Source organism: Ciconia boyciana, chromosome 1, assembly GCF_034638445.1.
Source record: "Ciconia boyciana chromosome 1, ASM3463844v1, whole genome shotgun sequence".
Classification (NCBI taxonomy): domain Eukaryota; kingdom Metazoa; phylum Chordata; class Aves; order Ciconiiformes; family Ciconiidae; genus Ciconia; species Ciconia boyciana.
Genome location: NC_132934.1, coordinates 159,827,546 through 159,850,623, shown reverse-complemented (window position 1 = coordinate 159,850,623; position 23,078 = coordinate 159,827,546). Strand labels below are relative to the sequence as shown.

The 23,078-nt window shown below is 38.5% G+C and overlaps 1 protein-coding gene across 6 annotated transcripts in view; it reads right to left on the bottom strand.

Annotated features, from left to right (window-relative positions):
• NALCN (sodium leak channel, non-selective) overlaps nucleotides 1–23,078 on the bottom strand; it is a 256,166-nt gene that overhangs the window by 16,165 nt on the left and 216,923 nt on the right. For all 6 annotated transcript variants that reach the window (XM_072849927.1, XM_072849929.1, XM_072849930.1 and 3 more), the window contains 15 exons: nucleotides 20,222–20,323; nucleotides 19,716–19,785; nucleotides 18,342–18,433; nucleotides 18,054–18,176; nucleotides 15,648–15,704; nucleotides 15,151–15,271; nucleotides 14,918–15,049; nucleotides 13,016–13,183; nucleotides 11,701–11,805; nucleotides 10,880–10,986; nucleotides 8,999–9,119; nucleotides 8,816–8,914; nucleotides 3,760–3,853; nucleotides 3,120–3,226; nucleotides 2,644–2,718 (listed from right to left, as the gene is read on the bottom strand). In XM_072849927.1, coding sequence (XP_072706028.1) covers nucleotides 2,644–2,718; nucleotides 3,120–3,226; nucleotides 3,760–3,853; nucleotides 8,816–8,914; nucleotides 8,999–9,119; nucleotides 10,880–10,986; nucleotides 11,701–11,805; nucleotides 13,016–13,183; nucleotides 14,918–15,049; nucleotides 15,151–15,271; nucleotides 15,648–15,704; nucleotides 18,054–18,176; nucleotides 18,342–18,433; nucleotides 19,716–19,785; nucleotides 20,222–20,323 — 1,573 coding nt within the window. The remainder of the gene's footprint in view (nucleotides 1–2,643; nucleotides 2,719–3,119; nucleotides 3,227–3,759; nucleotides 3,854–8,815; nucleotides 8,915–8,998; nucleotides 9,120–10,879; nucleotides 10,987–11,700; nucleotides 11,806–13,015; nucleotides 13,184–14,917; nucleotides 15,050–15,150; nucleotides 15,272–15,647; nucleotides 15,705–18,053; nucleotides 18,177–18,341; nucleotides 18,434–19,715; nucleotides 19,786–20,221; nucleotides 20,324–23,078) is intronic.

Here is a 23,078-nt window from a genome sequence, read left to right as displayed (position 1 = left end):
ATCGAAGGAGTGCAGCTGACCACCTCAGACTGAATGCTTAATGTATAGATTGCTGAGGTGAATGTGGGCTTAAGATTTCCAATAGTTAAGCAAGTTATGAAGACAGAAAATTATCATATCGATAATGTGTAGCTAAAAGAGGTAGTAGTATCCTATGTATCTATCTGTCCATAAGCAGGCTAAAATCACATAAGCACATTTGAACTCAAGAATGTAGTAGTGTTCTGTAGCTCCCATATTTCAAATTAATTAAAAAGCATTCCTGTATTGCAAATATTTCTTGCTTTAAGGAATAATCTGTACTCATTACCATCTGCACTCAGCAGCATATAAGAGAAGAGAGCTAAGAACAGTAAAGGCAGCACATTTTACAACGTCCCTGGTAAAAAACAGCAGCCAAAGTACTTGACATTTCCAATACAAGTAATAGGAGTGCAGGCAGGAAGCTTAAGCATAGATACTGCTAAGAAATAGTCACAACAGCTAACAGATATCGAGGTAGGGTGATGCAGGTAGAAGGGACACCAGAGAGTTTCTCATAGACAATTTGTATCAAATCTCAAAGCAAGTCGAGTGTTACTATATAAAGGCTATAAATGTCAGGCATTCATTATATGATTCTTTGCACCCCACCTTGCAACATTGCCATTTAGTAGGATTCTTTGCATTTCTGAAACCCAAACGGTATATAAAAGGACACTAGTTTGATGTAAAACTCTAATTTTCCAGTTAGATTTTTTGCTGTATAAAGTTTTCTCAAGCCTGACTACAAAATGAAGAATACGGTCTCTGAATATCTAATTATCATTTGAGGTACCTGAAGGTATCTTGCCTCACCTCTATCCAGTCAGCTGAGATGCCCTAGAATACTGGAGATAGATGCACGGGACTGGCAGGGATGACACAAGACCTGCAAACGTCCCTGCCCTTCTCTAGTGGCTAGTGGAGGGAAGGAGAGATCAGCTAGGGTACCCAAAAAAACTTTGGATGCCTTCAGTTATATAGGCAACTGAATCTCACCCTACATCTCCCTTGATCACAGTGGCAGCTTAAACAGCTACCTCACGTGTAGAATTTAAACACCTAAGTTCAGGTGTCTATAATCTTGAACTGAATACCACTCAGCAAATAAAAAAATCACATCTCACTTTCTTTTGTGATCATCAGTGTGGCAACAAAAGTGAGATCTCCGAATTCTTCCTGTTCTTCTATACCACATATAGTGATGTGAGCAGTAGAGGTTTAAGACTGAATCAGGAGCCCTTAAGACACAGGGCCATTAGCTATGCAGAAAGCTTTGGCCTTCCTCATGGACCATGTTTGCTAGTGGTAGCAGACCGTGTACATAGCAGACTCTGTAACCAGACTATGCTGCATTAGCGAAGATCTTGGGCAGGAAGCTGCTTCCTCTGTCCATAAATTGTGTGCACTCACAGTGCGACAGCTTGCCTGTCGAGACAGTCAATTTTTTCTTGGTTCTGACAAAGTTCCTTTGAAATTCTAGAATTGTATTTGTTTCTCCTGGCAGTATCAGAGAAAAAAGTATTTCTAAAGACATAGTTACTAAGTAAATTAAAACCTGTCTTTGTATGATACAAATCAAACTTTTCTGTGTTTGCTTCGTCTCTCAAGAGATACTGATTTCTCATGGGTAGGGAAAAAAGAAGCAACAACATGGACATAGTCTAGCTACAGCTGCTACAAGGTATTCACTTCATTGTTTATTCATCACTGCTGGCAAAACCTATCACTGGAACATAAGAACTGTCATATTGCATTAGAGCAGTGGGAAACGTAGTCTACTATGCTGTTTCTGATAGTGGTCAGTATCAGCTATTCAGAAGGGACTGAAAAGAAAAATACTCAACCACAAACTTTCAAAAGAATTATGTACCAACCTAACCACAGAGGAAGCATCTTCCTTAACCTCATAAATGTGTGCTTTGTTACACTACGGATATCCTTACACATAAAAAAAATAAATATGCTTTTTAAAATGTGTTTAAGTCCTAGATTCCAATCTTATGAAAACAGGCTAATTACACCTTGCACAGTTGGTTGTGGTGAGAATTTTCTCATAGATAGAGAACCATTACCACACAGGATCCAGATCTGTGCAACAAAAGATAGACAACACTGGAATCTGACATAGCTTATTAAAAGGTATTAAAATTAAATATGGTACTTAATAACACCAAAACAAAACTGAGAGAGGTTTGATGATGTCACAGCTACAGAATAGTGGGGATTAACGCACCCTGTTCCAAAGGACCAGGCAAAATATAAATGGATCGAGCAGAACCTCCATGATACAACACAGACTTCGTGTTGTACAGAGTGAATTTAATCTGAGATTTCTGCAAGAAAAGAGTTCACTGGGTTCACCAAAACACAAGCTGAAATGCTCGGAGTTGAATATATATAAAAGGACACAAAGCTCAAGGTGGTGGAGAAGTATGACTATAACAAATTAAAAGTTTATTCCTACAACAAATGTTTAAAGACAAGTGACATGGAGAGCCCCAAATGTACATGTTCAGAAATAAAAACCATAATGAAGAATGAGACAACATCCCTAAAGCCAAAATGGAATATATACATATTAGACTTAATCTCAAGAAGTCATAAAATATATTACTTTACCTCAAGGACAAAAATGAAGGTGAAAACAACAGACATTGTTGCTAAAGGCACAGTCACCGGATCTGCAGCATCCCACTGAAATGCAAACGAAATCCGTTTATAGACGAGTAGCTGTTAAACGAACTAAATGCCTCTTCATTGCCTTAACCTTTCTTGCAGGTTTTGTTAATGGATAGATTTCACTTTAAAATATACTCAGACAGGAATGGCATCTTGGTGTATTCTTCTCTCACAGATTTACAGCTTAATTGGAAATTAAAAATAGTGGACCAGACTACAAAAAGGCAGAAATTATCTCAGCTCCACAAGTTGCAATTAATCTACAGTGATCTGTGCCAACTCAGATTGCTGTATCTAGAAACCATGGTTCCCTACATTCATCACAGTAATGGCTCAACTGATTGTTAATTGGTGTTAGGAAATGTGCAACACATGCTGTACTACTATAATGAAATGCTTAAAAGAAGCACAATTACCTTAACTGATAACAACACAGACTGGGCCAGAACAAGTACAGCAATAGTTCTCTTAAAAAATGGATGCTGAGTTATATCATACATCTTAGCTCTAAAGCCATCGTTATCTGAAAAAGAGAGTTCGAGGAGGAGAGTTAAAATACACAGTGGTATTTTTCCCCTATTTCTTGACATATTTTCCATGTTCATTAGTGGCAAAATAATCCTTTACCAGTTTCAAAATACATTTCTAATTTTCTGCTACAATTTTCCATATCAAATAGGGCTTCTGAACATATAATTTCAAATACTGAACACTAGTGTTGCATGAAGGCTTTGGTCCTCGTAGGGCAAGTGCATCATTCAGCTGCTGTCAGGTTAATACATTCCATTCATATCATTAACAGCCAACTGCAAATATATTTCATTTAGAAATTCATTTTTTTCATTAAGGCTTATCCTAAGCCCATCGAAGCACAACCTTTTTTGGGTTGATTTTAATAGCCTTATGCAGAGATCTGTAGTGGGAGCCTGTTTCCACATTAACTTATGCACAACCTCCTAGTGGCCTCACGATTACAATTTTAATTTGAATCGCAGACTCCTGGGGAATTATGAACACTAGGGCTCAACATGAATAAAATCAAAATATCTTTGATACCCGGACGAGGTGGGAGATGAAGAGGTTGTGCTATCTTCAGTCTGCTTTTCAGATCTTCCCATCGTCTCTGATCTACAGTCAGTAAAGCTGTCCCCTTAATAAACAAAGAGAAGCGTATAAAGCTTTTGTCATATAAAAGCTAGAACATTTACTGCTGTAAACATGAAAACAACATTCTCTTTGGTGCCTGAAATAAAGTAACATACGCAACTCTCCTTAAATAACACACTGTTTGGGTAAAGGAGTCAAAGTATCAGCCGGTACTCAGGAGGATTTCTGGATGCATTAGCTGTGAGTTTCTGGGACTCAACTCAGCAGGCACAGTTGTTGCTTTTTGTAGCAGCAGCCCAGTGTGGGCAGTGAAACACTGCAGGAGGTCTTCCATTTGACTGAACATCATTTGCCAGCAAGCACTGTTTTAAAGTGGTCGATTTTGTCCGGGCTTTGCTGCAGGAAATCTTGTGGCTTGTCAGTGCCGCTACAGTTTCTCGGGGAACGAGCCCGCTAGGAGACTGCTGCCGCTCTCCACAGCTCTTCTGCTTGGGGTGTAATTGAAATAAAATAGTAGTGTGCTATGACTCGACAAGAGCTCTCCACAAAGGAAGCGCAAGGAGAGGTAGAGATACGCCTTTAGGGTGGGTGGTAGTAGATGGTAATGTGTGTAAGTGTTTTCATAACATAGGAAGAAACAAGCAAACCTCAAACAGAATTCAACGTTACTTAAAATGACCTTCAAAACAAAATGAGGCCCTTATCACTTCAGAGAACTGTAAAATCTCATGGAAGGAGTCTGGAGTTACAAAAACAAGTGAGACCTTTTCAAGGTAAATGTCACAAGCCTGTCTCCCAGACACTTGGCTGCTCCCCCAGCCAGCACGGAGCTGCACCGAGCTGGGCGAGGGCTGGTGTGAACTTTGGGGCTCGCCTCGGTATTGGCTTGCGTAGGCGCTGGAACTGTGGCTGGCTGTGCGACTGATAAGGTCAGGAGAGCTCCCTCTCAGTGGACATAATCTCTTCATGGAGCTGCGTCCCCAAACGGCACCCTGGGAGGAGGTGCCTTCCAACAGGATGCAGACACAGCGACAGATGTACTCCTGCCAGGCCCAGATGGTACCGTGCAGAAAAGCTTAAATTAAAAGGCAGCTCACTCCCCCAAATGAGCGTGTCTGGTTTATATTCTTGGAGAGCTTTCACCACAAAGAAGACAAAGGTGGCAAACAAAGTGGACCTTTGTAAAATTTAGAAATAGTGATGCCAAGTCTCTCAGTTTCTCAGAAACCACCACTTCCACCAGCGGGATCATTGTAAGGGGACCACAGAGCAGAGCCCCGTGAGTGGGACTATAGCTGGAGGAGCTGCGTTTGCATTCGGACTTCAGCTCAGAACTGCCAGATAATATTTGAGTCGGTCACTTCTTCACTGCTGACAGAACACGTGGCACTTGGGAGCTGCGACAAGTGATGTGCGGGAGTTGTGAAATGTGGGGTGGTGGAACGCTCTGGGCTACGGCCCGGGTGCTGGGACAGCTGAGGACCCATCCCAGAGCCCCCTGTGGTACTTCCCAGGCCAACGTCTCCAGGCCTGCAGCTCCGACAGCTCACACAAAATACTATGGCATAGATGAAAATATTTGGGTTTTTTTTCTTTTTAGAAAATTGTTCATTCTCATGTAAAATAGTTCATTCAGTAATTGTCCAACTTGGACCCTCCTCACCAACGCCTAGCACTACTCTAACCATGTATCAGCCATGAACTTTCTAAAGCCAACACCTACTTAAAACACCGATAGCTTGGCCAGTTTTAAGAAGATGCAACTTAACCTCATACAGTGGACTGTTTTGCTCTCTTCTTTCTGGACTTGCCGGCCTTCTGTCTAACTTAGTTCACTTTTTTTTCAGTTCCTGGATGTTTCTTCACTCTACTTGAATATTGATCGAGCTGAGATTTTTTCCCCCACTGCATAATTAACTAACATACTTATCTTTTCAATTCAAATTTGAAAACATTTTATTTTCCCTGTAGTAAATAATATATAAAAAGTAACAGGTATTCAAGAAAAAAGAGAGAAAAACAAACATTACATGCCACAGCATGAGGTTGCTAAGAAATTAACACCTGAGGTTACTAAGAAACAACTGAAGAAGCTGAACCAGATGACATTATTCATGAATGATTTATACTGGCTGTATTTTTAGTATCATGTAAATTCTACAGAAATATTGCATGATGTGCCTGTTGAATGTAATTTACAGGGAACTGTTATTAGTGAGTAGCTTTTCTGATGCTCAGACTAATCCTTTCCCTGTATTCAGATATGGAACTGAGGGACTAGAGCAGTCATATCTGAAAAAGTGGCTGTAGTTTGAGGAAAACATACAAGCAGAGAAAACCACCCCAAAACGATAAAGGTAAAATTGAGATAATTTTCTGAAAATAATGGGAACCCTAATTCAGGCCCTACACCTCAGACTTCCACATTTACACTGGCAGCCCATGCAGGGGCAATCTGGGGTAAGATGAATTGTTTATCTCCTGTGATCACAATCCTTATAAGCCTCGTGTTCACACCTTCCTGTTCCCTCTCATTCTGAATCACAGTGAACATAAACCAACTTTCAATTTCCACATGAGTTTGAGCTGTCCTGTGTCTTTAAAGCTGCATATCTAGGAGGAGGGAATGAAATATGAATCTGATACACAGTCACATATAATTAAGGGTATTTTTCCCCAGTTCATGTTCATATTTTAAACCTCAAAATTAAAAAAACTGGTGAAAGATTTACGCTGATGTTGTGGATAAATCACTTCAAATGTAACCTGTGGGTTGGCCCAGATCACCTTATTCCATAGTTGACAGCTGACTACACAGATGAATAATGAGTTATGAGTTAATGACATCTCACTAATTTGTGAAAGAAATCTCACAAGCTGCCTTTGCAGGAGACGGGCTGACACAGGGAGCTTGAGCTTGTGAGTGACTCCTATGGAAAGAGTGGGAACTAAGGGCGAAAACACCATCTAGGAGATTGACAGCTCTTAGTAAGAGCGGGCCTACTGTCACAAAAGCAGAGTAAAAGTCATACTAGTAAGGGCAAAGATCCAGCTCCTCTGGTACCTTTTTTCCTATGACAATGGTGAAAAGTAGAAGCCTGTAGGTATAGCAAAGCAACCCAGAGCAGCAAGTGGCTCCTGATGATTCTCCATTGCCCACAGAGCTGTCTCAGAATTCATGACAGATACATTCAAGACCACACGCAAAACTAAAGGGGAAGCACACCACTTCCTCACTCCTCACACCACACGTACCACACCTCAACAGGGTAAAGGAAAGATGTTTGATCAGCCATGATCAAAAGCTATTTAAGACCAAACTCTGTAATGTGATACTTCTTCTCATCTACACTCGTGCCTATGAACAGGTTTTTGAGGAAACTGACCTGTGTAGAAAGCGTAAAGGGGAATGAAGAAACAATTTATATGGTAGAAATGCTCAGCTAACATCTCAGTAGAGTTTCATGAACTATGATGTACATGACAAACATACATAGTTAAATACATCATAGCTATAGAAGAAAAACATTAAAATAATTCTAACCTTTCAAATAATATTTTAATTACCTGTAATGTAAATAAAATGATTTAATCTTTTTTCAAGACTTGCTGAAAAATATTTTGTATGCATCAGTGTAAGGCTGACACATTTGAAGGAAAAGTAATATTACACAGCTGAACAGGAAGGGGCAAAAGTATCTATAAAAATCCAGTGGAATTCTCATACTGGAGAAATTTCAGCTTTGTTAAATCCCTAGTCAAACTTTAGTGAATAAGAAAATAAATGAATAGCACATTGCTCGTTGCTCTCTAGAACAGATGTATTTTAACGTGAATGACTGCACTTCATCTCATCAAAATTACACTGGAGTCATGCAAACATAAAAATACCTTCTGAACAGCAGAGGTTTTAGGCTATTTATTCGGCTCGCAACCTGCTTGACTTTGGTTCATGATGCCTTGCTTGCCCACATTGGACACACGGTAGCGTGCTGCTCACCTCCCTTCCAGAAGGAGTCAAGTGGTTTCCCTGTTGAATTTCCCATCAACAGTTGTGTTTGCTACGGAGTTTGGGCCACGGCCATAGTAGGGCCATGGCCAGCACCCAGTTTGTCTCCAGCAATAGCACACCAGGTTGTCTTCCATCCACAAGCCCCAGAGCGCACAATCATCCTTTCCCTCCAGTGCCATGAGTGATAAAAATATCACTCTAGCTAGCTGCAACGCAGACATCTCATTATTTTTGGGACTCTGAACTGAAAGATGAAAAAATTTAATAATTACGTCTTGGTGCCACAGGGGCACCACAAGAGGCTCAGAAAAAAAAGTCAAATTAAGGGCTGTGCAGTACGTATACGGCAGTCCCATCCCGAGGATGCCATCTTTAACAAGTGTAGACATGAGCTGCTCTGCAGCAATTCACCAGAGGACAGGTTTTTCTACTTTTCAGGGTAATCCGCAAAGCCCATGTGAACTGCAATTTTTTCCTAGAACACTAGCTGTTTTTTTGTTTGAGTGATGGACAATTACTTTTACAATGTACTCTGCTGATTGCCAGGAAAAAGCCATGCAGCTTTACTTTGGATCTGAAATACTGGAATTGCAGGGCTCTAATGAGACCCCTTTAGTTGTAACACGTACAAGCATAACACGTCTTTTTACCTGCCACCGCATGTATGCCTACATCAAACTAAACCAGCAGAATCTGGAGCATCTGTAAATACATTGTGCTTTAGGTTCAGCCTCCATCTGGCAACACAGCTGCATTGTAAATAAACTCAGACAGCTTTGAAAGAGAGTGTGATGGATCGCTATCATCCCAGGCTTGAGTTTTGTAGCAAATATGGATCAGGTGTGTCTGAAGCCATGCTTGCAGGCTTGCAGAATGTACGGTTGGTAAGTCAGTCTTAAAGGCAGTCTTACCAGGTAACATAGACAGTGTAATATCAGTTTCAGGTTTCTTACAGAGCCAGTTCTACACACAGTAAACCACCTCACTCAGTACCTTGTTTTCATTGAAATTAGCGATGACAACTCCAACAAAAAGGGTCAGTCCAATCATGCAGCCAAGGAATACAAAAACATGAATGTAGATTCCATGGATCTGAATAGACAAAAATAAGATTAATTGTTAAAACAAATCAAAGTATGTGTTGTAGAATTCAAAGACTCTGATGTGTTTCCTTACCGGCCCAACGCGATGAATAATAACATCTCTGACTTCCACCCAGCCTTTTAATGAAAGAACCTCGAATAGTGCCAGCATTGCATTCCCCACATTGTCAAAATTAAAATTCCGAGGATTTGCCCTGAAATGCAGTACACAAATAGGTATAACTTCAGCAATAAAGTTGTTCTTTCTATTTGTTACCTTGATTCTTCATAGTCTAAGATTTAAATACCTTGCAAAGTTGGTGTGAAAGCCTCTGAGTAACAAAACAATAGCAACAGCAATAAATATGTACAGCATAATTTTTTTTGATCCCTATGTATGTTTTATTTTGTTACTCAGAATCTGATTCACAGTAGTAAAGCTTAAAACATATGGCTGCATTTTAGTGTTTTTGCCAATAAAATTAGCAAAATACAGCATTCATCAAAAAATTGATCTGATGGCATTGGCCAGATTCTAAAATAAATTTACCTGGAGGAGACCAGTCTCAAACCCACATAAATGATTCTGACCCCAAAGTCAGTGAGATCATTTAGAAAATGTCGTTCCTTATTTCATTATCATTGGGAACTGATGGTCTAAAGCAAAACTTACTGAGAGGACATCACATCATCTTGGCTTTCCTATACCATATACCTTTTGTATCAGTTGAGATTCAAGATGGTGTTTCCAGCTGAACATTAAAAGTACCCTCTTTGGGCTAGGTTAGCACATTGCTCTGCCTCTACAATCCGAGAGAGATAATGCAAGGAGCCCAATTAATATTCAAGAACTTATAAGGTAAATAGTTGTATTTCAGAAGAATTGTTAAGTGTTTGGTGCTTCTGAAAATCCAACCATTCAGCGAAAAAGAGAGCTCTCAGATGTAGATATTTCTTTTAAATGTGGTCCTTATACTGACATCTGGCTCTTGAAAATCTGGTCTGACACAGCCAACAGGTGGTATAAATGTCCTTGCGGTAAAACATTTTTCTGCAATAACAAAACATTCCCTAAAGTTTACAGTTATGCTGATTAAGACAGTTTTTGCTTATTTCTGGATCAAGCTGAAGAGGACTGAATTTGCTTACTCGAGGAAGAATTTGTCTGAAGCATACAAAAACAAAGACTTCTGCAGATGTCAGAGTTTCACTGACTGTTCAAATCACAGTATATTATTTCATTAATGTAGGATGGCTCTGAATCTACCACTGCTGGTACATTCTTTATCCACGCACATAGCCAATTAAAATAATTGTGGCTGTTTAGCTGATTTTACAAAGTGCCAACCAACTTAAAAATATAAACAATTAAAGAGGGTTTTTTGCCTGTTCAGGTGTTGAGAAATATTAAACAGACTTTACCAGAATACTAAACATAAACATAACATTAGCTGTTAAATAATTTTTACTGCACTACTGAACCAGATAGACCACAAGGATTCCCTGTACAGGAAACGGAAAGAAGCTGCTAGCTGGCATGGTTAATGGTCATTGAAGAGAAAGGCTGGTTTTAGGCATGACTTGCTCATTGTTTTTTTTGTGGGTAGCTATAGGCAGGTTGATTTAGGTTCTGTTGTTGAAGTATGGCTCTCAGTATGTCTTCATAATAGTACTAAAGCACAATTAAGTGATAATCTTGGTTCAAGCCAATAACTGCCACTGTAATAATCACATCTAATTTCTATCTAGGTTCAGTACCTACAAGTATTTTTTTCCTTTCTGCTTTATGAATAGAACAGCAGATTAGGACTTGAAAAGTTTCATATATCTGGCTTTTTACTAAATATACCAGACTTTTTACCCTTAATATCATCTGACTTACAATAAAAACCCTACATCAGTAGTTTAATGCCATGAGATTTAAGCCATATTCTACATCAAAAGCTGAAAGATAGGCCAATGTGTAGCAACTCACCAGACTCGTGGCACCCAAAATCCAGGCTTTTTCTCTCCAGGTCTTAGCTTTAAATTGAGATTTTTAGAAACACTTACATTTATTCTGAAGATGCCATGACAATCTTCCTATAATGAAATAAACCACAGCCTGAGATTAAATAATGGCCTGTGAGAGATGCCAAAATGCCAGTATAGACAGCACACTTGCCATGATGGGAAGCAATGTAAACAGAAATGAAGGGTTATTTACAGGTCTGGGATTAATAGTCATGGACCTTTACCCAAATGAAAAATGCATCTTCGGAAGGATTCAAAAAACCCTTCTCCTTCCAGGACTGAGAGTGCTTTTTATTTTGCAAGACTACCTAGCCATTCACCTCTTTCCTATAGACCATTGCTCTCTTTTGGTGATGTATTTCTCCAAATGGAGTAAGAAATACAGCTAACTTTCATCATGTAACCTACATAGCATTCCCAGTGCTTTTGACCTCTAGCAGCCCAACCTGTTTTTTAGCTGCTGACCTAGGAATGCAAATGTGTCATTTTCCATGGTCAATTCCATGTGACATCTGTCCTTTGCAGATAATATGGCATGAATTTGACAACTTTTTCAGACAGTCCCCAATATCTGGACTTGCTTTACTTTTTTACATGAAAACCCAGCCTTACCCTCTTTCACTCACTCCTTTATCACCTTTCCCTCCATCATTCTGCTTCGAACAAGAAAGTGCCCAAGATCTCCATCTCTCAGTTGACAGCTCTGATTGCCCCACTTGCTTTCCCCAGCAGGCAGAAATGGCACAGCATACTATTATCTTGAAGCAGGAAAGCAGTTCTTACCCTAGAGATGATGTGCGGATCATTGCATTTAGCCAGTTTTCCAGCAAATAGCTGCACTCCAAAGCTTGCAAAAACAAGCATTAATGTCAGCAAAAGAATAGAAACCTGTAAAGATGAAGTTAGACTTGTCAAGCTCTCCTCCTGAAGACTTGAGAAAGGGGGTCAGATCCTTCCATGAACTGCAGGGAGGATTGTTTTGTTGCATACACCTGGAGATAAGGCTCTCATGACCGACATGTTACTTTAGGTTCTGATCTGGTAACCAGGTGCTGTGTTATTATTAATGTTATTATTAACATAGCATCTAAGAATTGTAGATAAGGACCAAAGCTTTTTTGCACTCAGTGTACAACCTTGCTAAATTCTGCATGCATAAGAATTGCCATTCACTTTAAAGAGAACTCTTCAAGTACTTAAATATGTGCTGCTTCTGTTTTGCTGAATCAGGCTTTACTAATTAATCTGAGTAAGCCATTGTTAGATATTTAAATCCAGGTTAGCTACAATAAAGATATGCATGAGCAAATAATGATGTAAATATCTTTAATAAGATGCAATATCTGTGAAATGCTAACTAGCTTTATACTTTTTGTCCTTGTTCTATTACTGTCTGCAAATATTTTGTAGCTTAGCTTTTTATAACAACCTGACCTGATACAGTATTCTGTTCAGGAATAAAAGGTCTGTTGTTTAGGCTGACACATATCACTTAGGGAAGTGATAGGGTCCCAAGACCATAGATTAGGTTCTGATCAAACAATCACAGACTCCATTATTATTATTATTATTATTATTATTATTATTATTATTATTACTGCATAATCATGATCATAATAATAACAACAATGACATTACAATGAGATCCAGATCTGTGATGAACAACTGCATTGTCTCTGGTTGCCTCTCAAAAAACTTGGAGGTAGAGACCTTCAGCCTGGAAACCAGGTTTCCTTTCGTTCTTGCAGAGCTGCCATACCCTACTTCTCATCTTCCTTCCCCAACCAGAACTCTGAATAAAGGGTAGATTTTATTTCAGTAGTCCTCCTATGTAACTATGTCCAAATATATATGGAATGAATAATATAATTTATAAAAGAATTATGACAGCAGCTTTATTCAGTACAAATGTAAATGAGTTACTTATATTCCTAATGTTTAACCTGTTCTGTGGTCATCTGCAGTGGTAGCTACAATTAAAAGTAAACAGACAATAATGGAGAAAAGATTAGAAAACATAAACCTTATAGCAAACTGGTATCTTATTACTCCTCCATATCTTCTTTTTAACAACAAGAACAAAATAATTGGCACATACCAGAAAGATTTCCTTAAAGCCACTAAACAGCTCTCGCACCACTTTCCTCATCTGAGGAACCAGCTTGAAAATTCGAAGAGGTCGGAGGCAGCGGAGTACCATTAAGAGCTGAGCTCCTGATTTGGCAGGGACGTTCTGAGGCATCCAGCACAGGAATATCAAACTTACCTGGAGGAGACAGAGCAGAAAAAGACAAAGAAGGATTAGGCTTACAATGTCTTACTTGACATAGACACAGCACAGAAGATCAATAAACACTTCCTTAAAATTAAAGGGAAGATTATGGCAAAAAAAGCCTAATTTAGAAAAAGGACTTGAATCTCCTGTGCCCTGGCTGATTGTCCTAACTAATGGGCATCAGCTTCAGCCTCTGTCTTCCCCTTTGACTCAAAATCTATTTTATTCTTTTCAGCAGATGGAACAGTTCCAAAAGAAAAAGTCAAATTGGCTGATTCAGAGCAGAGACACAAACTATATTCTTGGTGCAGGCAGCATCATCTCTCCCCCCCTTTTCATTTCAAACAGAGATTCTATCCTGAAACTGAGATATCCTCACCTGGAAAGTCTGTTAACAGTTTCCTCCCCAGTTTTTCCTACCACTTTGCTACAAGCATAAGTAGTTTTGTCACCATGTGGTTTTATCACACGAATATTATGCATTCGAAAGTGTTTTCAAGAAGCATAGTTGTGTCTTGTAGCCTGAACAATCTCTGACAGATGGTTACTGATTATAAAGTCTTTACAGGGGGACAGAGGTGAGAGTGTTACAAAGAGGTAAGTGCACAAAAAATGGAGGATCAAGCTGATATCATCAATATGATTTAAAACATAATACGATTTGTAAAAAACAACAGTGGTAAAAGACAGCCACTCCACCAAACCAAAAAGATTTGCCAGTGCTTCTGGCTTTCTTTCATATTCTTTTAAGACCACCACAGGCACATTTGGAATATCCAAGCTACACCACCTAAATTTTCCTTCAGACAAGCAGAGGGATTCAGAGGGATTTCAAGAAACTAATGCACATACTGATTATGCATACTACAGTAGGAATTTTGTATAAGTATGCATATTTTTATTTATGCTAACAATCCCTGATACAAATTGATCGTGACAAATTTTATGCAGCACATCTGTCTGGTGGATTAATCTCTGAAAGATTTAATCTAAATCCATCAAAGCCATTTTGCTTAGTAATTTCTTCAGTTAGAAAATATTTCATACTGTATTATACTGAGTACTGGTTTTGACATATTCTCTGGTGTTTATTGTCACACATGAAGGGGAAACGGACCCCCTTCTCTTTTATTTGAATGGAACGCAAGAAATTTCCAGGGCACAAAGAAAACAGTAGAACAGTTTTTTCCTGAGAACCACTACTGATAGGTATGGCATATAGAAAGATGCTGCTTTGCTTGCTTTCTGCTATAGCAACACCAGCAACAAGGATGTGCCCTTCTGTCAAATGGCAGAGGCTTTGAAACACCTTCTATAAAGCAGGAGAACTGTCGAGAGGGGAGGAAGCAATGAATGGCTAAGAAAAAGCTAAAATAAAGATTCTCCTGCATAAAAATGCTGAAGTGGGGTCAGAGATCTTGAGCTTACTTTGGAATGAAATCAGGTCTGATACTTAAAACATCTCAACAAATAAATAATTAAAAGGGGCCATACACTGGCCCTACACTAAATTGCCAGGTGCTTATCACGTCAGTGTATTTTTAGTACTTGTACACATAACTGACAGGACTGCACATGAAAACAGTGGTGTTTGTACACAAATCACACTACTGCATTTGCAGCAGGGTGCAGAGCCAAACTTTTTAACATTACCAAACATTTATATATCCAAAGATATCAAAATCAAGAATGCTACAGAAACCTCCCATAAATATAAAAACTTACAAGATATATAAATATGTCCATAACTCCTCCAAAGTCCCTAATGACAGCTGTTGGTGTAAAAAACAAGCCATCTGCCATAATCTTCAGATTAAGCTCAATGCTCATGAATATTACAAAAACATATTCAGCAATCTGAAAATCAAAGCAGAGAACAGTCATAATTTAGGAATAGGCAGTGGAGAAAAACAAGGTGACTGTGCTTCATTAAATGTCGAATGATTCAGTGACAGTACCTGGAGTGTCGGAGCATGCATAACTCTTCTAAAGGGGGATTCGAACATCATGGAAATGCAGGAGCATATAGTAACAATGATCATGACCCAGTCCAGGTAAGTAACCAAACCCAGCAAGTCACTGTGAACAATACATAAGGATAACCATTACAGAAACGCCAAGAGTGCTATGTCACTTGTATTGTGTCTACACCACAGTTAAGTGCTTTCCTATGAAAAATAAATTAAGCTGAGGAGCGTCAAAGATTTCAATATTTCACAAATGTGTAGTAAAACTAGGGAAGTTACATGCGAGTGAAGAAGAAAAGTCTGATAAAAAAATCCTCTTCCTATTCATTCTCCTCCCCAAACAACTCCATGGAAAGAAAAAACTTTTTTGGGAAAAAAAAGAAATACACATGTACATGCACACATACACACATGACATGCACATGCGTGCTCACACACTTATACTGCAGGCTTATGTGACCAAGCAAAGTTACTTTTGCAGTGCTTACTAAAGCTGATGGTATTTGGTATTTTTCACAGCTCCAGTAACAGGATCTGTTTTAGAACTATAAAAAGGAGAAAAGATATGGTCATTTACATTTTATTTTAGTCAGCATTATAATTATATCATGCATCCATCACCTTAAAGTAGTTCATATCCAAAATCAAGGCTACATTTTATCTTGGCTTAATTTTAAATGTCTGTATAAGTTTCATTTAATTTTAGTCATATCATCAACACAGCTATTATCACTTTAATTCATGGCCTACCTGTAATTTCTCTAACGATCCTTTAAACTGCTAGTTTTTTGGGTCTTGCTTTTGTAAGCAAGGACTTAATTTTGTATTTCGCTTGGGGAGGGGATGGGGATAACCTGTTACTGAATTTTATGTTCCAAAGTGCTTCCTCAGGAGTTCTTTCCTTTTACTTCAAAACCTCTTGAACCATATCCTCAGCTGACACACAAAAAATCCTTCCAGAAGCCCTACTTCTTTTATTACTTTTTCAGTCATTTTCTGGTGAATATTTCTAGATGCTCCATATCTGAATTTTCCTATGAAATTGCTGTGCTTCACCTACCATACCCAAACACCCATTAGGCAGCCAGAGAGAGTGAGAACCACTCTATAAGTAATAAGCACGTATCTAGGTGACACGAGTTAAGTTCTTGCTCCAGCAATTATTTAGCTTTTTTATGCAAAGCAGAATGGCTTCAGCAGGAGAAGCTACAAGAATCCTATCCAAGAAGCCTCCCCTGTCCCAGTGGTTAGGGGCACTTTTTACTTATCTTTCAAATCCTTGTAGCAAACCATGCTGAAACAGGATCTGCACTGCACTATCCTGTATCCCATGTGAGGGCTCTAGCCATTGGGATGTGAAATTGCCATCACTTCCTCGCTGAGCTTAAAGTGAAAAATGGACTGACCTGACTTGAGGCATTAACACTAGAAGAGACTTCATGGTTATGAATTACAAGAACACAAGATGCATACAAGGAGAACAAGAGGCATCTTCCACAGGCCAGGTTCACCCACTGAAACCAGTCAGTATACAGGATATACTGGTTTCCTTTCCCACTGAACCCACTGACTTTTGCGTCTTCTTAAGCTCATACCTCTTCCCCACGTTGTATATAGTGGCATTCCTCTGCCTTTTTTACTAGAAGAAAACATGTACCTTATCAGTTTGAAAAAGATCTCTAGAATATCTTACTTGGCAAGCTGGGTGGGACAATGAATAAAGTAGGTAGGTTTTAAATAAATGAAAAAATGACTGTTTAACAAAATCAGTTTATTCTTACAATTGAAAACATTTTAATTAAACTGTTTATAACATAAATATTCTGTTACCCTTGGGCACTCCACAATGCTAACAGGCACTGACATGTATTTGACAACTGGATGGGAATGTACGTTTGTGTGTTTTGTTTTGCTGTTTTAATTTGCAACTGCTTCATGGACCAGTGAACTGCAATCAAGTTAGCAGTTGCATAGAAAAGCAGGCACCTAACTCAACGATGTGCTTCTACATAAGTGGCAGAACACTTACATAAGGGTATTGTAAAACTGGCTATCTAACCTTCCTGTTGTTCTACCTAGAAGTAATTTGTTGAAGGGCACAGAGAAAATTGATAGTAAAGCAGGTGCTGAAATCAGGTCTTCCAAGTGCCAAGCTCATAGCCTTGAGCTATCTTCTGTCTTACGCTGTCTGTTTGCAAGGTGACATGCATTAACCCTCCAAAATTAGGGTGCCAGCCATAGACAGAGGTTTAAAAGAAGAGCTATAAGATGATTTTATATCAAGCTGCTTGTACATAGATCTGTATCTGCCACACTTGCATACACCTACAGTTTAGTTACTGAGTCTTCCTGGTTTTCACCTGGTCTCAGCTTTTCTCCCTTTATCTCCCACAGCTGAAGACCTCTCCATCCCATTCTGGGTCTCTAATTATGGGCTACGGAGTCTTCGGGTGAGCATAGGCGGGATTAATTTCTCTTCACCTTTTTCTATTCTTTGAGTAACTTTTTCTATTCTTTGAGTAACTTCTAGTCTTTGGTATATAAAGACTTCCCACCTTATGATATGGAATAAGTCGGGAATAGCAGGCTGATTCCCCAAGGTCTAAAAATGGGGGTATCAAACATTACTCTTTCCTCTCAGTTCATGCCTGCAGTTATCTGCACAGTCTTGTCCTGTCTCAGCATCGCAGACTGCTCAAACATGTCTGCCCTTACACAGCATGTTATTGCTTCCTTTCCTCCAACAGCAAGACTATACTGTAAGCAATGACTGCCAGCTTGTGTGGTGACCACATTATACATAGTTTTCCTTTAAAAAAAAATTAGACTTAGATTTCTGAGGACATGAAAGTAAACACTTGTTGGAACCAATTGGTGATATGGAATAAACTTACGCATTAAAGCGAGCTCGTACCACCACTCGGCAGAAATTCCTGAACCTGTGCTCACGACCAACTATGAAAAGTGGTTTATCAAAATATGGATGATTCTCCCGCAGCTCCTCCTCTTGGACTTTCCTTTTGAAAGACAGAACGTAAATTATTAAGTGATATGCATCATACCTGGCAAAAATATCCCTTACACTTCATTCTTGTTTCATCATGACTCTCAATACTTTTTACTTCATACAGAGAATACTTAATACAGAAAAGTGTGCACTCAGACTTTTGATTTTTAAATACCTTTTCATTTCAGCTTGTTCTTTTTTTTCTTGGATCATCTTTATCTCACTGTCTTCTCTCTGTGCATTTCTGTATCTCACTGTGTTGGAGTGCTAGAAGCAAAATCGTTCCTTTTAAATGAGGTCCGTGGGTTGTTGTTTTTTAATGTTTCAGATGAAAGCAAGATACGGTATTTTACATAGAAAGATTCAAATGAAAAATCTTTATTTCCAAATGCACTGCACATCAACTCAGTCAAGCATATTGTACAGTATTTTCTATCTACAGCACAAGGCTCCTTATTTTCATCAAGGTTAATTTCAGTTTTAATTTCATGCGTGAAGTCCCATCCAATGCAACTTTTAACTTTCAAAGCAAAGGTCTTGTAAGCTCAGCCGATATCTCTGAACTGGAATGAATACCATCAAAGTTACTAAGGGCAAAGACTGGGAAAGAAAAGGCTTGAGAGACCCTTTTATTTCTTGAGCCTGCTGCATGTGCTGCCAGGCAGTTAGTTGTGCAGAACATACAGGTAGTGACTGCAGAGCACAGGGTGGAAAGAGAGGGACGGAGGACGGTTGTCTGAGCTCATCCAGTGGAGGGTACAATCAGTATTACTATTCAGAGTTAAGTGAGTCTTTGGAGTGCTCCTGGAGGGGTAATTCTGGGTGTTATCCTTACTATTGGACACAAGCAAAGCCACATCTGCTTTAAAATTTTAGTTACTTACAGTTTCGTTCTATGACCATGCAGGGTAATTCATTAATTACTTCTTACACAGTTGTTTTTAAGTATGAAGCACATCTGGAAAATGACTCTCATAGTTTGGAAATGGAAGGACTAATACCACCTCTTGAATTTTCATAGTCACAGAGATCCACAAAATATCATTATGAATTTGCAGAAGTGAAAATGCGCTTAACTGCATGAAACTATACCACAGTGAAATCTGTGATTACTCTTCTCCCTTTTAGTCTTTGTCCTTTTGTCTGACAGTTCTCATGTTTGAAAAATACTGTTAAACTTCCATCGGAAATTCTGAAGTGCTGTTTTGCCAGCCTGAGTGATTTGTGTAATTCCAGGGTAAGGCTTTTTAAGGTGTCCTGGGTAGCAATTGTTGTATTCCTAATGTAGTGTCTACAGCTTCAGTGAATCTATCTCAGCAAGTGTTTCAAAACCAGTAAGTCTATCACTGAAATAACCATGTCAATTATTTTGAGGATAATTCTAATGCAATGACAGTATTTGTTTTATGATTTCCTTTCAAGATTTCAAAAGACAAATTGTAAACAAGATCATAGATAGACATTAGTCTTACACAAGCATTTATTATATAGTACATATTATTGTTTCTTATATTCTCAAATTGAAACCATCATTTCTATGAGGACTTACATCTTGAGTCAATGTTTCAAGAGATTTTCCTCTGCTGATTCGCTGGCTGTTGGAACCATGTCTCAGTGACCTGAAACAATTATAATCAATTTAACGATATATCTCAAGATGAAATTTTGACCTTTATAGGATGGCCATTATAAAGCACTGCTCTCCAGCCATCCAATATCTCAAATTCTTATCATTTTTCTCTCGCTAACATCAGAAGCTTATATGTTCTTCAATTGTTTTCAATCCGGTCTAACATAAGCCAATTTCTTTCCTTCTGATCTTTAAATTGATAGCTTTGTAGTTGGTGAAGGAAATGACATTTGAAATAAAAAGGCATTTTTTCCGTTTATACAGTACAAAGAATTTCATTATGGTTACAATGAAGAATGTAGAATTCAGTTCTTTGTACAAGTAAGTCATTTCAGTTTTTCACGTTAGGTATTGCTCAAATTTAATTTTTTTCATTACCTTTATTATAAGCATATTTTTAAACCACTCTTTCTGTCCATGTTTACCTGCGTTCTTGTCGTATATGATGCTGGACACTAAGTATTGACCTTTCCTTTGCAGGCTGCCCCTCAAAGGATCCACTCAACATGCGTTGTCTAGTGCAGGCCCTACAAAGAAATGTAATGATGATGACAGAATTTTCAGTATAAATGGTAATTTCTGAGGTAGCGTGTTCAGACAATCAGCTTGGCTTTCTGGGAAGCAAGTGCACAGCTTAACAGACAATAACAATAAAACAGCAATGGACTTTCCATGAAAACATGATATTTCCGAGGCAACGGTCCCCACTCTGCAACATAACCAGTCACCTGATGAACCTTCTCCATGCCTTAGCAAGGCCCATCTTTGAAGTTTTTTCAGATTGCTGTAGAATTTATGGTCCCTCAAGACTTCACTAAGTGTGAAAAGGGTCAAGCAATGCACTAATCATCAGTAAAACCAGCTTCTCAGCAATAAAGAAGGAAATAGTACAAGTCCAGCTGTCATTTTACAGCGGCTCCCTTTCAGGGCTGTATGTGGGAAAATATTTCTGTACACATTCAAGACTTAAAGCATATCTTTAAGTGTTCTTCTACATAACTAGGACCATATGTGGTTTGAAATGAAAAGCTGCGCATTGCTGATATCCTGTAATATGAAATGTCTGTTCTCTGGGAATGCATTGAACTTGCAGCATTTTGTTGTCTGCTTTTTTTCACTTGTTTGCTCTTTTGTTTCATTTTGCTTTTCCTGAATTTTGGTAAACATATTTTACACTATTTTGGCAGAAATGAGTATTTCATTCAGATGGTTGGTTAGTAAGTGTGCTACGGTGAACAGAGCATGCATATCTTTATTTTGCTGGCTACAATGAAATAGATCTGCTTAAGAAAAAGAGAGGTTTCCACTAAAAGAGAGCTGACACAACTCCTGCGATGGCTGAGAAATGGCACTTTGGCCAACTTTGGAAAAATATTTTAACTTTCCAGGAATGCTGCAATTTTAAGTTTATATAGTGCATGGCTTGCAATTTTAAGTTTACACAGCGCATGGCTTATTGCTCCTTTTGTGCTATACTATCATTCAGAGAAACTCACACAAGACCCAGCTGGTAATATTTCATACTTTTTAATGAATGGAATCTCCATTTTTTTAAAAAACATGAAAAAAACTACATGTTATTGGACTGATGACTCTATTTGCCAGTCTACTGTAAGGCTTGGATAAATGCTGCCCTTGACACCATGGGATGATCACACTTGATGGCAAAAGGCGTCCCAGGCACGTTCTTTCCCCACTATGACTTTGTTGTTCACTCTTCCCTGCTATTTCTCCTTCTTTTGGATTTAAACACATAAATGATAGGAGTAGGGATCCAAAGTGAGATCTGGAACAAAAATGAGAAGCTTAGAATGCTTGTCAGTATCATCACTGCCAATCATACTAGCATGCTAGAAAAATACATTGTGCTACACTCGTTACAGAGGGCTTTAGATTACACTACACTGAACTGAAGCATCATGCCATTTAAGAAAATTACTGTACATCTTATAAAACACAGCTCATCTTAGCCAAATCATGAAAATTTTAATATCAATGGATTTTAAGCATTATATTATGGAGGATGATACTACATAACACTGTCAGAAGGCAACAGAGGTATCATTTGAATACCTGTGTAATTTTCTTGTAAAAAACCCAACAAATAAAAATTATTTCCTAAAAACAGATCCTACCTAACTCCATTAAAATGACAATCCAGTTTTTCCCAGCAGAGACAATGGAAAGTTCTGGGGTCTGACTTCTGTATAGAGGCTTCTTGCTGTGACAAAGAGAGTAATTTATCTTTTTTTCCTGTAAATATAAATTATTGTGGTCTGCTTTTAACAGCTAGAAATTATTTTCTTGACATCAAAAAGTGACTTGCATATAAACTTTTCTTGTCCTTGTACACAAGTTACTTGAATACCAAGTTACATAAACTCTTAGTGTCCATAATAAAAGAGAACATTAAATGCTCAAACAATAAATTCTTTACCTGATTAATGAACAAGATGACTTATTTGATTATTAATGATATAATAAAATACATTTAGCCATATACTATACAGAATGGGCATGCATAAAGGGTAAGACCTATGGAAAGACTGTTAGGATTGTCTATGATCTCTTCCTAAGTTAGATTCCTAAATCCATATTTAGAATTTATATCCATTGCCTTATTTTCAATAACTCTGGAAGCCCTGCAGCCCTGCAGCGAGAAATAACGAAATGACAGTTGTATAGCACAGAGTTAAGAAATTTTTACCAAGTAACTGCAAAGAAACTTTTTGTATTTTCAGAGAAAAAATACTGCGCTGAAAAGGCCGTGGCTACTTTTGACAGTCTCTCTCCTGGCATTCACCACTTGATGGGAATTAGTGCCTTAATCTTCCTTGTATTAACTCTTAGTAAAAGCCATGCTTTGTTATCCTTTTGACTCAGGATCTGGATGTTTTTCAGCTGTTTAGGCACCTAGAGTTGCAGATCTTTGGGGACTTCTGAAAAAGAAGGCAGGTGCCATGAAGTTTTCAGAATTGCAAAGTTGTCTATTTTAAAATCTACAATAGGATTTGATTTCTTATTGTAGACACCTACACTTATGTGCTTACTCTCAGTGACTACACGTGAGCCATGTGTCCAGGCTTCCCTCATAATCAGTGGAGATGTAGGACTCAATTAAATTGGTTGTACAGAGGTGGCCAGTTCCACCTGCCATGCCTTGGAGTATTTTGTATTGCTTCCAGCTGCTGCTCCAACAGGGTATGGGTCTGCTGCACAAATTTCTGTATTTCCAGCCATCCTCAAGAGGATGTCTTGGACATCCTCTGGCATCTCATACAT